This window comes from Mustela lutreola, chromosome 4, assembly GCF_030435805.1.
Source record: "Mustela lutreola isolate mMusLut2 chromosome 4, mMusLut2.pri, whole genome shotgun sequence".
Lineage (NCBI taxonomy): Eukaryota > Metazoa > Chordata > Mammalia > Carnivora > Mustelidae > Mustela > Mustela lutreola.
The window spans coordinates 35,219,855-35,234,870 of NC_081293.1; the positions used below are offsets into that span (position 1 = coordinate 35,219,855).

At 34.6% G+C, this 15,016-nt stretch overlaps 1 protein-coding gene across 5 annotated transcripts in view; it reads right to left on the reverse strand.

Annotated features, from left to right (window-relative positions):
- HECTD2 (HECT domain E3 ubiquitin protein ligase 2) overlaps nucleotides 1–15,016 on the reverse strand; it is a 72,475-nt gene that overhangs the window by 15,143 nt on the left and 42,316 nt on the right. For 2 of the 5 annotated variants that reach the window (XM_059169472.1, XM_059169474.1), the window contains exons 7-14: nucleotides 13,673–13,718; nucleotides 11,870–11,979; nucleotides 10,287–10,435; nucleotides 9,202–9,325; nucleotides 6,723–6,819; nucleotides 3,469–3,576; nucleotides 2,494–2,626; nucleotides 1,533–1,621 (exon numbers count right to left, since the gene is read on the reverse strand). In XM_059169472.1, the coding sequence (XP_059025455.1) occupies nucleotides 1,533–1,621; nucleotides 2,494–2,626; nucleotides 3,469–3,576; nucleotides 6,723–6,819; nucleotides 9,202–9,325; nucleotides 10,287–10,435; nucleotides 11,870–11,979; nucleotides 13,673–13,718 (856 nt within the window). Of the gene's footprint in view, nucleotides 1–1,532; nucleotides 1,622–2,493; nucleotides 2,627–3,468; nucleotides 3,577–6,722; nucleotides 6,820–9,201; nucleotides 9,326–10,286; nucleotides 10,436–11,869; nucleotides 11,980–13,672; nucleotides 13,719–15,016 lie in introns of those variants that run through there. The other 3 variants (XM_059169473.1, XR_009352531.1, XM_059169475.1) reach the window with 3 other exon arrangements.

The window sequence follows — 15,016 nt, forward strand, 5'->3', positions numbered from 1 at the left end:
CACTTTCTCAATTTTACTATATCTTCCTCAGGATTTATTCCAACAAATGCAGCTGAACATTCCAAGCCCTCTCTAAGATCACTCCTGATTCCTCTGCTGAAGATGTCCTCTGTAACTCCCAGGATGCCCTCTGTTTCAATCAAGGGGCCTGCACACTCCTTTGTACCACGTCCAGGACAATGCAGCCTGGTTTCTTTCTTTCTTTTTTTTTTTTAAAGATTTTATTTATTTACTGAGAGAGAGATAGTGAGAGAGAGCAAGAATGAGGAGAAGGTCAGAGAGAGAAGCAGACTCCCCATGGAGCTGGGAGTCCGATGCGGGACTCAATCCCGGGACTCCAGGATCATGACCTGAGCCGAAGGCAGTCGTCTAACCAACTGAGCCACCCAGGCGTCCCTGCAGCCTGGTTTCTAACCATTCTCCCAGTCTGTGTCCTACTCTCTCTAGCCTTGTGCTAATCAGATAGAATGGTTCCATTTTTAAACCTCTACCTTTTCTGGGAAGAATACACTGACTGTTTTCTTTCTCAGAACTCCTTAGCATTTAATGTCAGAGTTATGAGTCTTTGGGAACTGGGGACCTTGAATTGGTGGTCATCTGCCCAGCTAGATGGTAAATTTTTTTTTTTCCAAAGATTTTATTTATTTATTTGACACAGAGAGAGAAATTACAAGTAGGCAGAGAGTAGAGAGAGGGAAGCAGGCTCCCCACCGAGCAGAGAGCTCTGATGCGGGGCTCAATCCCAGGACTCTGGGATCATGATCTGAGCTGAAGGCAGAGGCTTATTAACCCACTGAGCCACCCAAGTGCCCCCTAGATGGTAAACTTCTTAAAGCTGGATATTTTCCCCTCCTTTAAGTTAGGTATCTCCAGTGCATGCTCACTTATTTACTATTCTCTCCTTTCTTCCACAATTGTATTTCTTAGAATTAAAAAAGTTAATGTGGCAGTTATCTTTTCCAATCTCCTACCCAATGCAGGAATGAACTCTCTACTACAACCTGATAGGAATCAGAGGATGGCACAAGGATTTGTATAATTTTAAAAATACTATACAATAATGCCATAAACTTTAAATATCCCCATTCCATTCAGTTTTAAGTTTTATGGAAGTTTCCGGATTCAAGGGCATTTTAAAGGCCTAGATTTAATTTCCACAATTTCAATTTATTAAACTAAGCAAAACAAGCACAAAGTAAAAGAACAGAAAAATAATTCATTACAAATGGAAAAGATACTTTTAATTTTAAAAATGTCCTAATTTTCTGAGAATTCAGATAACATGTGAAATAAGAAATAACTTTATATTTAGATATTTTTAGAGAAAAATATAAAAAATTTATATTTCCTTTTAATTGAGTCTGGTGATATCATATAGCTGTGATACTGCAAATAACTAAAAATCTATTAGTAAATTTGACAAAAGTGTTAAATCCAAATAAAAGGCTTAATGTGAAAAGCTTTCCAAAATTCAGATAAAATTCAAAATCTCTAGTGTACTAGCACCTCCTAGTGGAACGGTTAAAGGATACAATTCCAACCAATCGGAATTCAGAATAGTTATCACATTTAAAACTGCTAAACCAATGGCAGTGTGAATCCTTGTGATATGTAAACATGCCTAAAAAAAAGAAACAATTTTATTAACATGACTGATTAAGAAAATCAAAGTACTAAAAATGTAGATACCACCTCCTCTATTAGAAATAAGACATTTTAGCAATAGTTCCATTACAAACCATCTTTCATGTTAAAATATATAAAATATATGCACAATGATGTGTAAGAGCATTTTATTATTTACTGGCATTCTGAACCAATGGTATAAATGGGTTAAAAACAGAAAACTAAATCAGTTGATTTTCTTTTATAAAAACGATAGTTTTATAAATTATGATGAAAATTAATTTTAGTTTATCCATGTCATCTCTATTTTCCATTGCCAGAAAGAGGTTATATATACACATATACAAAATAAAGAGTAAGAAAAATACTTAAAACTCACTTTGAAGAAAAATCTTTTATAGACACTAAGGATTAGATACTAAGGATTATATAGGTATTTTCTCTAATAAGATAAAATTTCAAAGCTTACTTTGAAATAAAAATTCTTATTTATCAAAATGGCTCAAAATCTAATGAAAGAGGCTCCAATATTCGTGGGGAGCAAGATAAAATCTTGTTTTTAAATTCTACATGTTCTTTATTTCAATGACAAATTTTCATGCGTTTGGTTTATTCAGGAAAGACAGGGATGCAGTCTTGCAAATATATACTTTCAGTCTTTATTGTGTAGGATTCCCAGTAAGATAATGAACATTTCAATCATTAGTTTGCTCACTTTTAAAAATGTAAATAACCATCCTTAAATTATTCAACATTTATGGTTGACAAAAAAAAAATCTATAAACTCATACGGCTGGTTAAAAATAACAGTGCCTACTTAATCTAACAATTATGAAGAAACACTGTTCATAAAAATTGAATACTCACCATAATCTGGATGAAAAATTTGGCGAATTAGAAGAAGGAACCATTCTTTAGTCAAGCCACCCATGTCCAAACCAGCTTCTCCTACAAATGTAACTTTCAGCTTCTTTTTTAAGTCTGCTCTTTTCCGGGTTAACTATTTGAAAAATTTATATGGTAGAGATGAACAAAGGGCAGTAAAAAGGAAATTAACTTTTTCAATTCTGGGAAATGCATTAAGCAATCTTTATTTTTATTTACAATGTCACAAAACTCACTTCCATCTGTTCATCCAATAATTTGTCAGTTACTATGTGAATTAAACATTATTATGTTTGTTGTAGAGATCAAGAGAAAGAATTAGAGGGTCAAAAACCTTGCCCAAAGTTACTGTCTCCTGGTATCATGTTGCCTCCAAGATTTTAATTTAGCAGTTTATATCATAAAATACTTAATTTCCTTTTCTTTAATTTTCATTCCTGATTTAAAAAATCACATAATGAAATTAGCCATTATCTTATAATAGCCACAAGAAGATCTGGCTGAAGCACTACACCTACATGAAGCTCCGTACAACCAAAGTATGTTTGGGCCTAAGTACACTCAACATCCCCTGGAGGTCAGACCTCTAAGTTTAAGGAGGAGTAATCTCCGGCCTGGAGAAGTTAAAATGACTCATTACACACTCAACAAGTGACAAAGGTGGGTCCAGAATCTAAGTTACACATTCAAAAACACAAAAATGCTCACTTAAGTGTTCTATATAAAATCTTTTTCTGCGGAGTTAACAACAAACCATTAATAAATGTAAATAATGAACATAAGGCTTAATTGTGAATACACAACTGATTTTAACAATGGCACCAGAGTATAAGGAAGTACACTTACTGACATACAAAAATGAAAAACAGATTACCAAGACTTTAGTAATATACCACATTGTAGAATTTATTTAAAATTTTAATCAATTAGTCCCACTTTGGAATAAATGATCTATACCTCATCAAGCGAATCACTAACCAGATGTGTCCGTCTTACTTTCATATTTAGAAATAACATGTTCATATCAGGTCTCTGTCTTCGAGATACTTTATCCACCAGACTTTGCTATTTAAAAAAGAAAGCAAACATTTTTACTTTTACTTGTATTTATACTCACTTTTGCTTTTATTTTAATTTCAATTAAAACATTTAAGCACTATAATAAAAATCATTTATATCCTTCTCTATACCATCTCTCATATAAATATTTTCATATACTCAATTATACAAATTACTATTATATACGTATTATATGTATCTTTTCATTTTGAAGCAATGGTAACGAAAGGGGGTCCAAAATGGAGGACCAAAAATAATTCACCTTCTATAGTAAAGAAAGTTGCATTACAAGTTTCCAGATGACTCATTGCTCAAATAGCAAGGCTTTTTTGTTTAATAAGTATAAACATAAAGTGGGAACACTTGAAATGAGGTATATACTACTTATGATAAACCTGGCTTAAGCTTTTTAGATATTGCATTTACTGGAAAAGCACAGTCAGTCTACTTTTAGAAAGTAATTTGTCAACATTTAGAAATATTAACAATGTTCATACCCTTTGTTTCAATAATTCCACTTCTGGGAATTCTAAACACAAAAAATATACAGTGAGATGTTCATCACAGCACTAGCTATAAAAGCAACACTTTAGAAATATATAATATACGTATCTAATGGAATATAATACAACTATTAAAATGGATGGTTGTAATTATGTAAATAATATGGAAAGTATTTAAGAAAGGTACAAGTGAAAAAAGCAGGGAACAAAAGTATATATATAAAACTGTTTCATTCTGTTGCCTTTTAAAGATATTATAGAGAAGAAATATCAAAAGAAAATTTACTAAAATATTAACAGTTTGGATATGTTATGTTTGGGTAATGGAAATGTCCGGGTAATGGAAATGTGGGTAATTTTAAAAATCTATGGTTTTTCAAAATATAAGTAATGAGTATGTAAAAAACACATTAAAAACACCTATTAGAAATATATAAGTATCATAGGAAGTCTACATGCTTATATAATTTATTCCAACTTATATAATTTAATTAAATAATTTCTATCACACTACTTCATCTTCTTTGGTAGCAAAGAAAAATTACTGTAGACTAAAGATGACATTTCAAGATATTTTAAATAATGCAGCAAAAGACTTAACTAAATAAATTAATACTACAAATCTGTATAAGGCTATGTCCATGATTTTGTAGATTACTACAATAAAACACTAATTCAGAGCACTTCATTTCTCTAATTTCCAGTTCTAAAGGCTTTTAATAGTTTTGTATTTTTTCCCCTTCTCTGGGTCCTCCCTCTGATGCTCGGACTGCTCCATAGTCCTATTGCATGGACTTACTGTCCTAACCTTATTTCCTATGTTGTACTCATATTCTAACTCCTGGAAAGCCACCACACTGGAAATATCCAGCAAACAAATTTATACTAAGATGCTAATGGTAGCCAAGGCTTAGTGGCTACTCCTTCCATCAGCAATATTTAATAGAAAATGTTTGGAATGAATGAAATAATCGCTAAAAGGTAGAATTTAGATACAGTCTGATGAGGAGGTTATTTTTAGGTTGGGGAATCTCTTTGGCAGCTTCAGATACCATATAAACTCTTGTTTACATTAACTACCTATAAGGATGTCTGTCCCTTTGTCAAAATAATCACCAGCCATTAATTCCAAGTGATGTGGCAGTTTACAACTTAAAATGTTGGGCAACAAGCAGAAGAACAGATAATGGCACTTAACTCTTCAGTCTCTACTCATTTGTGTCCATGCTCTGTGGAAGACAGCCTGTGACAGAGTCTACAGCTGCCACTCTCCTTTTAATTAGAAGAAAATTTCATTAAAGAAGATATTTGCTGTTTTAAGTGTAAGTGACATGGCAGAAAACTGCTCAGGGGAACTGAGATAAAATTCTAGCTTTTCAGACTTTTTTTTTTTACAAATATAAAAAAGTTATAGCCCAAAGTAAAAAAGTTCTATAAAGGCACATGAAATTATACAAATGCAGCTAACAGAAATTGCCAAAATGCCAATATAGACTAATCTTTGAGCCAATATCTACCTGAGATTAAGTAGTAATTCTGATGCCAAATATACCTGTTTAAATTTACTTTTCAGGGAGGTAGAGTGGCTTTGGGACTCCCTTGGTACACACAGGCAATAATGTTTCTTCTAATATTCTCATAGTCAGTGTAAGCTGACTCTGGGATGTCTCCAGTCACTCAAATCTTTTGTCCTGCTCTGTGATAGAAAAAAATACTCACCTTCTGGGAACTGAATTACTGAAGAATAAACTTTTCTTATTTTTTAAAGCATTTTAAAGTATTATAATTTATACTTTAGGAATGTTTTTATATTCTTGGACAAGACATGAAAATCATTTCTTTTTACTCTGAGGATCTCTTTAAGATTACTAACAACCTTCCCTATTTAAAATAGTGAGTGTCCTGAAAGCAGGTACTCAAAACATATGAGCATTGAAATGTATAGTCTATCCCTCTAATAAAAGAAAAACTGCTGACTCAGTCTGTATCTCTTAGAAAACAAACCTAACTTCCTGAGTTGTGCTGAGACACAAGGGCTGGTGGGCAGAGAAGGGGGATAAAGACAGGTCCAGAGATAAACTTCCTCCTGCTGCATGGTCTGCCTACAGCCAGTCAGACTCCTACCCCAGTTTCTGTAGGTCTCCATGCCTTTTGGTTTCCTAAGAATCCATAAAACATCTTTTACTTCTTTGGGACATATTTCTGTTTCCCAAGGTTGTACATATCCTCTATTTTTTTTTTTTTTTCTATTTGATTTTCTTAAAACCTAGAACACGCTGCTGTGGTTTGAGTGGTATACTCTATGGACACCACTTGCCCTCACTGCAGTCTTCCCCAGTGCTCTACTGGCTACCATCAAGTTCGAATATGGGATCCAGAGAATGACGTCCAACAGGTTCCCAGTACTTTGGTCTGTGAGAGGGATTTCATCTTCCTGCTCTATTTATAATATAATGAGAACCTGATGAGGGGTTATCTCTTTCCTATATCGTGAACAGGTTTAAGCACTTTTGGAGGGAGTTATAAAATGAATTTTACTTTTAACATTTCCTGATTATGCTAGAACAATTCACAAGACATTTGATTTATTTATTAAATTATTTACTGTATTGATTATAGTCAGCATAAATGTTTTTGTAGCTGGCTTACCCTTGCGATGCTTATCATCTGTTGTTCTGAGTCTCTTTGAATAATGATTTTTTTTGCAGCTATAGAAATAACGAATGGGTACTGACAGAAGGAAAACCTGCTCAACAAGTGAAAACAGAAAAAGCAAAATGGTGTATTTTTAGCAAAATTATACTAAGGGAATATCTAAGGTACCCCTCCTAACAATATAAAACATCACTTTTGTATTGTGTTTTACCATTTACAAAATGATTTTATGTGCATCATTTCTTTTAATCCCCACAGCCTTGTGAAGTCCATATCATTACTAGACGTGCTGTGTGTTCACTCTCTAGAGGAATCTACATCTAACATTTGGAAATGCACTAACCACTTATATGGTTCACACAAATCATTTCAGTTTATGTACAGTCACCTATAGATCATTACCTGAGAGAATATGGCCGACACCAGAACCCAGAGGCAGAAGTGCTCATGAAGGAGGATTAGGACAGAAAGTTCATGCACAGAAATTACTATAAAAATCCATTATTACCTGGTATTTCTCATGTGCAAGATTCAGAAATAGGAAATCTAGCAATAACTATGGTAGTAAAAAGCAAAGTAATAAATTTAAGATCAATAAAATAAAAGTATGTTGCTGCTGGCATTGTATTTAATGGTTAGTAGTATGAAATGGTATGTATTTGTAAAGACAGGACATTATGATCAAAGGTCAAGAAAATAACTAACTTTCTCCCTTCAGAGCTGATCCTGTGGTATATAAAAAAGCCACAAACTACCCAGAGAGAAATGCATTTAGGGGGAACTAGTAGGTTGCAGTGACACTTCAGGAGACAGACTCCATCAGAAGTGGCTGCAGTGAATCCATGAGTTACAGCTGGAATCCATCCAAGTATAGTCAAGTATTGGGTGCAAAGAAGGCGTGATGAGGAAAAAGGAGATTGCCCTAGTGTGAACCACAAATAAAACCACTTTCTCCTGAATGCAACTGTTAAAAAAGTTGTTCAGTACTAATGTGTAACAGTTTTGATATCACTAAGTGCTAACTAAAAGCTTGGAAATGAGATCTATCTATCTATCATCTATCTATACATCTATCTATATCTATATATATCTTGGTCCTATTACATATTTTGAAAAAATTTTGAAAATATTCCATATTTTCAAACGGTGTGGCTTAACCCTTCCCTTGACATGCACATAATACTATGTGTGTGACACACTGAAATAAACAGTTGTGGCTGCTCATTGCCAGAGGAGACTTGCCCTTGGGCTCCAGGGCCCCCTCTAAGTCCAGGCTGGCTTCCCCTAAACTGAAAGGATCATAGGATCAACAGTCCTCTGAAAGCCCTTCTTGGTACCCAGTCCTGTGGCACAGTGGTTAGAAGAGCTCTGCATTAAAAGGTGTCACTAAAATATGCACAGTAACTCTTAAGAGTTGTTTTGTGGTTTTGCCTACAACATTACAATTATATTAAAGTTGGAGAAAAAAGTCTGCTTGTAAAATAAATACTTTCTCAAGAAAATATCCATTGGACAGAACAAAGTCCAAGAAACAATTCTTGTTTAGTTCTGAGTATTCAGTTATGGATGGAGATATGTCTAGAAGGCCAGTCTATGGTTTTGGCCAATTCTGATAAAAAGAGTCCCTGGCAGATTGAACCAATTTATAAACTAATTTGGGGTTTTGAGATTACTTATATCCCTACCATAGCTCTTAAGTCTCCTTTAGAACAGACACACTCTCCAAGGTATCACATGGTCTGGGAATAAATTATGTTTGGGTTAGTCATGCTGGTTTAATCCAAACTGTGAGTGTGGATATGGGTGCAGTATATTAAAGAATTTGGTCAAGCTTTTTGAAAACCTATTACACTACTATAATAAATAATTTGAGGCAAAGCCCTTTTGCTATAACTCCCATTCTTTTTATATTGTGTATAAGGGTCAGAATGAAGCAGAAAAGGAGAGAAATGTACGTGTGTATAATTACTGTTTTAGAACAGGCATTGGCGAACTATGGCCCATGGGATAAATATGATCTACCACCTGTGTACAGATGGTTTTCTGAGACAGACATACTTGTTTATTTACATATTGTCTAACGTTGTTTCTGTGTTACAGTGGTATACCAGAGTTCGTATAGTCCAAAGAGCCAAAAATATTTACCATCTAGTACTTTACAGAGAAAGTTTGTGATCCCTGTACTGGATGGTAGCATATAGAAGAAGAATATATAAGAAATTTGTACACTAAGATAGAACTTTTCCCTTCTAAAGATGTTAAACTAAAACCAAATTAACATGTACACAAATTCAAAATGTAAGAAAAAGAAAATGCTTTAAGAAATATAATGATGTTTCAAGGCAGGCTATCTAAACTATAAGTTTATATACAAAGTTATGTGCATACTTAAATTTATTTATACAAACATCCACTCATTATTTTGAATAGTATTTCATTTAGGTAAGTAATCAAAATGAGCTTCTGATTGTACCTGTGAGAGTTTCCAAAGCTCTGCCAGGTGTGGTATTCTTCCATGAGATCAATGTGATCCAATGTTGAATTATAGAAATCAGTATAAGGAATAAGGGGAGGATGGACCAAACTGTTTGCAGTATCTGTAAAGATAAATTCTAACAATGATCTTTTCTAAAATGTGCATGATTCATTCTAACAAGAACATTTTAATGCTCACCAGATAGCCTTTATCTAGAAATTCCCATTTTAAGTGACTATAGCTCCAAAAAAATATTTTTAAAGATTTTATTTATTTATTTGACAGAGATCACAAGTAGGCAGAGAGGCAGGCAGAGAGAGAGGGAGAAGCAGGCTCCCCACCGAGCAGAGAGCCCGATGCGAGGCTCAATCCCAGGACCCCAGGATCACAACCTGAGCCGAAGGCAGAAGATTTAACCCACTGAGCCACCCAGGCACCCCAATAGCTCCAAATTTAAGAAGTAGTTTTAAATTGTGGTTCAGGGGAATGCCTGGGTGGCTCAGTAGGTTAAGTGCCTGCCTTCAGCTCAGGTTATGATAGCAGAGTCCTGGGATCTAGCCTGCAACCTGGACTCTCTGCATAGCGGGGAGCCTACTTCTCCCTCTGCCCCTTCCCCCGCTCATGTTCTTTCTCTCTCTCTCAAATAAATAAAATGTTTAAAAAAAATGGTGGTTCAGAAACAGCCAATCATTTCTTACTTTTATTAAAAAAACTTGTGGTAGGGATTAGAAGAGTATAGTAAAGGGAGTACACAGGTGAGCACTGCCTCACATACTTGCCCATCAGTGTGTTTTCTCCTAGAAGTTCTTGGGAATCAACACAAGTTCCTGCTTTCTTAGGGGTCTCTACTTAGTAAGTCACATGCAGAAAACCGCCAGAATACAGAATACTGCCCAATAAAATGCATAAAGCTTTTTCATGCTTATACAGTAAATGTGAAATTCATTATCAAAACAGGAAATTACAACTCTTCACTTCAAAGGAAGGTTTTAAAATTTAAGAAAGCCTCTACAGTACTCTGAGATCCCTATAGAAATGTCCCTAATATCTAACAAAAGAGAAGATAGAGTAATAAAACCTACTAAGTAAAGCCAACACTTTGGATGCTGATGGGATCCACCAGGAACACTTTGTTATAGGTGGAAATTCTTCAGGCTTTGCAGGAAACAGGCGCAAAGAAATAAATTGCAGCAATCTCTCTACCAATTGTTTGAACCTCTTCTGGGATAATCTGGTAAAGATTTTGAAACAATTCCAATCAAATCACATTTTCTATTTTGGCAATATGTTAGACATCAAAGTGTATCCTGTGCATATAAAATTTTAGTATATCCCCCCCCAAACTCTACTTCTTAAGTTGCCAAATATTTGAAAAGATGCAAAATCTTACCTGGAGTATTGTTTCTTAAATAAGAAATAAACACCAAAATTACTGTAACATTAGCATTAAGCATTTCATTCTTAAGGCTTTCAATATTCAGTCAACCCTTGTTATATTTAGACTCAGTATTTGCAAATTTGCCTACTTGCTAAAATTTCATTGCAACCCCAAAATCAGTATTAGTGGAGCTTTCAGTCATGGTCATTTGCAGATGGGCATAATTCCCAGCTGAGGTCAAACAAAGAAACACTCTGCCTTCTTATTTTAGCTCCCATACCATAAATGAGTATTCTTTACACAGTTTACTTAGTGTCATGTTTTCCACATTTTTGTGCTTTTCTGTTAGTAATTCTGGTGTTTTAAAATGGCTCCCAAAATGTAGTGCTAAAGTTCTGTCTATTGTTCTCAAATACAAGAGGAATGTGAGGTGCCTTATGGAGAATAAACTTGTGGCAGATAAAATTGGTTCAAACATTAGTCATAGTGCTGTTGGTCGCAAGTTCAAGGCTCATGAATCCACAACTTCTATCAAATAAGATGTCTTTACATACAATGCTTTAAAAATAAGATCATGTATTCATCAGTTGATGGGAATACTATGACCAGCAGCTCATAGGAGCCTAACCCTGTTATGTCCTAAAGGATCAATGATTCAGTATGTGTTAATTCAGTGTTAGCAGTAACTTTATAGAACATAAATATCATGAATAATGAGAACTGACTGTATTTAAAATTAATTCTGAAAATATTTTGCCTCTAACATTTTCTCAATTATGGAGAAAAGTCATTGTTTATGTGAGTACAGCTCTATGAAAAAACCAGACTGTATTGTTTTATAAATTGATACTGATGGCTAAGCTATAGTTTATGATGACATTATTAGGTAAGGAAAAGGCACTATGTAAGTAATGGTGAGACTGACTGACAAAAATGGGATATAAAAAGACACAAATTGAAACAGTATCTGAGAAAATCCAGTTACCACTTTCAGATATAAGAAAATCACTGACAGGCAGGTGCTGTGTAATAAGAGAAAGCAGTGGATAGAAACCTCAACAACAGTTTGCACCAGCAAAATGGTTACTTGCTTTAAACATAGATTTTTAATTATTCTCTCAGTGGTACTAAAGGATATATTTATAATTGGCTTTGAAGTACTGTTAATTAGAAGATCATTTCTAGAGACCTGAAAACATTTAAATATAGTTTATTATAAAATCACTAATATCAAACTTGAAACTGTACGATTATACGAGTTCTTATTAATATGATAGAATGATTTACTTTTTAAACCAGTGAACTAGGAAATGATGATCAGCTTCCACTAAGGTAGCTATCTGTCGTAGCAAGTGAGCATAGATGACATACGTAGATGTATTATTAAATTGAGGATTCTGAAAAAGATATTAAAGATAATTGTGTTAAAATTTTGTTAACATGAAAGGAAAGACACTAAGCTTAATGAGCTAAGTGGTAAATTAGGAAACTAAATTTGAGATTATGAAATACTGGGTGAAAACCTGTAAAACAATAGTCTATTTGTTTAATTGTTTAATTAACAGAAACTTTGATTTTTGGCTGTGGTATAGCAGAAAGAGCATGGGCTTTTAGACAGATCTGGGCCTGAGGGCTGATTCTACCACTTAGGCATGTTCCTTAAACTTTGAGTCTCAATTTCCCCATCTCTAAAATAGGAATGATAGTATCTATCTTACTTAAGTAGTAAAAAAGAAAATGTATGTAAGGCTCCTAGCTCCATGGTAATCACTATTATCCAATTAAACAAAAAAACCTATTCTTCCTTGATTAAAGAAAAAAAGAATGCTAGAAAAAGTAATTAAGAAGTGGTTGTGAAACCTCTGCCACTGTGAAATGAATTAGTGGCACATCTCACAAAGAACAAGGAGAGAGCCACAACACTGCGCCTGACAACTTTCAAATGTCAAAGGGATACTGAAGGAGTGCTTAAAGCCTCTAGTTACATCTCTACAACCTAAACTCTTATCACTATGTGCATTTCAGAGCTTCACAGAAAAAATGAGTATTACTGAAAAATAACCTGAAATTGTGGCAGCTAAGAGAGCACCATGTATTCTTTGAAACTGACTTACTGGCAAGGGCAAATTCAAACCCAGAGAGTGCCTCTGGCAGACAGCCTCACCTGGTGGTGCTCCTGAGACAGTGTCAAGGGCAGAGCTTTTGGCGAACACACAGACTCACTCAAAAAATCTGAACTTCACTTGTCATTTCTCTAGCTTTTACTATCTACATACACTTCCTCCCTTCTCGTTTTGCTTTTGTCTTTCCTACTTCTCTACTTTCCGTTCTTGTATCTTTCCACTACCTCGTGTGTCTACTTGCGTTTTTCCCACTTTTACTTTTTTCCTTTCTTCCCTTTTTATTCCTAATGTGCATATTTCCTTTTATTGGACATAATATTTAACTAAACACTTCATCTTACTTAACATAATGTTTTACCTTTAAATGAGATAATAATATACACAAACAGCTTTTGTAAATTGTAAAGACTAATACAAAAGCAGTATGCTGGCTATGTAATAACATACTTCTTTCTCAGAAAATAATACAAACTAAAAATTGGTTATTATTTGTCTAGACCTTATTTTTTTGTATCTACGAATCTATATCTCTCAAGAGGAAAAAGTTCATCACGTTTGCCTTAGCAAACATAAGCAACCACCTTTATTTCTCCATTAGAATTCTAATGGAAGCATTTATTTCAAATACCTAGAGAAGTTAGAAACCTACTAGTTGGGAAATAAAAGAAAGTTCTGAAGCCCATTTAAGCTAGTTATAAGAGGTTGACTGGATGAAGCAGAGATGCTTCCATTCTGCTTGATCCTGAATACTGCAGCAGAAAGGCAAGAACTACATTAAAATTTTAATCCAAAAGATAATTTAGCTTCCCATTGTTTATTTGTTATAACCTTAATGCTCTGGTTACACTATAATCTAAAAACTATCAATAACGTTGCACAAAACAATACTTAGTACTTGATATCATTTCCCTTAACACACGCATAGATGGAGATCTGAATTAGACAACTTCAATTTTTGCTTTCTTACCTGTAAAAGTATAAAATATGCTCTAAGATCATCTTTTGTTCGTGGACTGTAAAAGAAATATGCATAATTGATTACAGATTAGTATTTAATCTTATAGCAGCTAACAAAAAATGATACATGTTTTTGTGAGAACTGAGCTGGTAAAAGCCAAAAATGAGACTTCATATGTATGATTACTTAGACAGTAACATATTCATAGTATGCTGGGAATATAGGTTCTTCTGTGCTTACTCTTGGCTGGTTCTGAAGACACCTAAAAGATGAGTTAAGTAGGGGCGCATGGGGGGCTCACTCGGTTAAGCAGGACTCTTGATTTCAGCGCGGGTCACAGTCTCAGGTTGTGAGATGGAGCCCTGTGTCAGGCTCCGAAATCAGCATGGGGTCTGCTTGAGATTCTCTCTCTGCCCCTCCCCCCAACTCATGCTCTCACATGATTTCTCTCTCTCAAATAAACAAATAAAATCTTAAAAAAGAAAGGTAAATTAAATAGGCTATAATGTTTTATGAGGTAAATATCATGACTAACTCAGGAAGGAGTTAAGAGCCTGATAAGTAATCAACAATTTTGGGGTGCCTGGATGGCTTAGTGGGTTAAAGCCTCTGCCTTCGGCTCAGCTCATGATCTCAGGGTCCTGGGATCGAGCCCCACATTGGGCTCTCTCTGCTCAGCGGGGAACCTGCTTCATCCTCTCTCTTTGCCTGCCTGTTTACTTATAATCTCTGTTAATCAAATAAATAAATAAAATCTTTAAAAAAAACAAGAATTTTAGAGTACTTACATTTTTGTTTTAATAAAGGATAGCTGTTTCTCACTTAAAAATACTGATGCACTAAAGAAAGAAAATATGCTTGTATTTATCTATTTCTGAAATGATACAGAAATGTTTGCAAATCAAATCACAAGGTAAATGCATCTAGTATGTGTCTAAATTTGAAATTAGATTCGTATTTGAATACCTTTGAGAAGTAACTGATTTGTAATTTTTTCCCCATATAAATCTGGATCTTTATATTGTCAGATTTGGCCAAGAGATTTTGTTATTCCCGAAGCCAATGAGTGTTTCTTTCTTGCCCTCTCAGGATCTATTGAATGGACTCTCACAAATACACTGAAGTAACTTCTTGAATTAATAGTGGTTCACCTATATGACTACCAGATTCAATTCATGATCCTTGATGTGTCCAAAACCCAGATATTAAAGAACACTTTTTTATTTTAAAGATTTTATTTATTTGACAGACAGAGAGAGATCACAAGTAGGCAGAGAGGCAGGCAGAGAGAGAGGGGAGGAAGCAGGCTCCCTGCGGAGCAGAGAGCCCACGCGGGGCTGGATCCCAGGACCC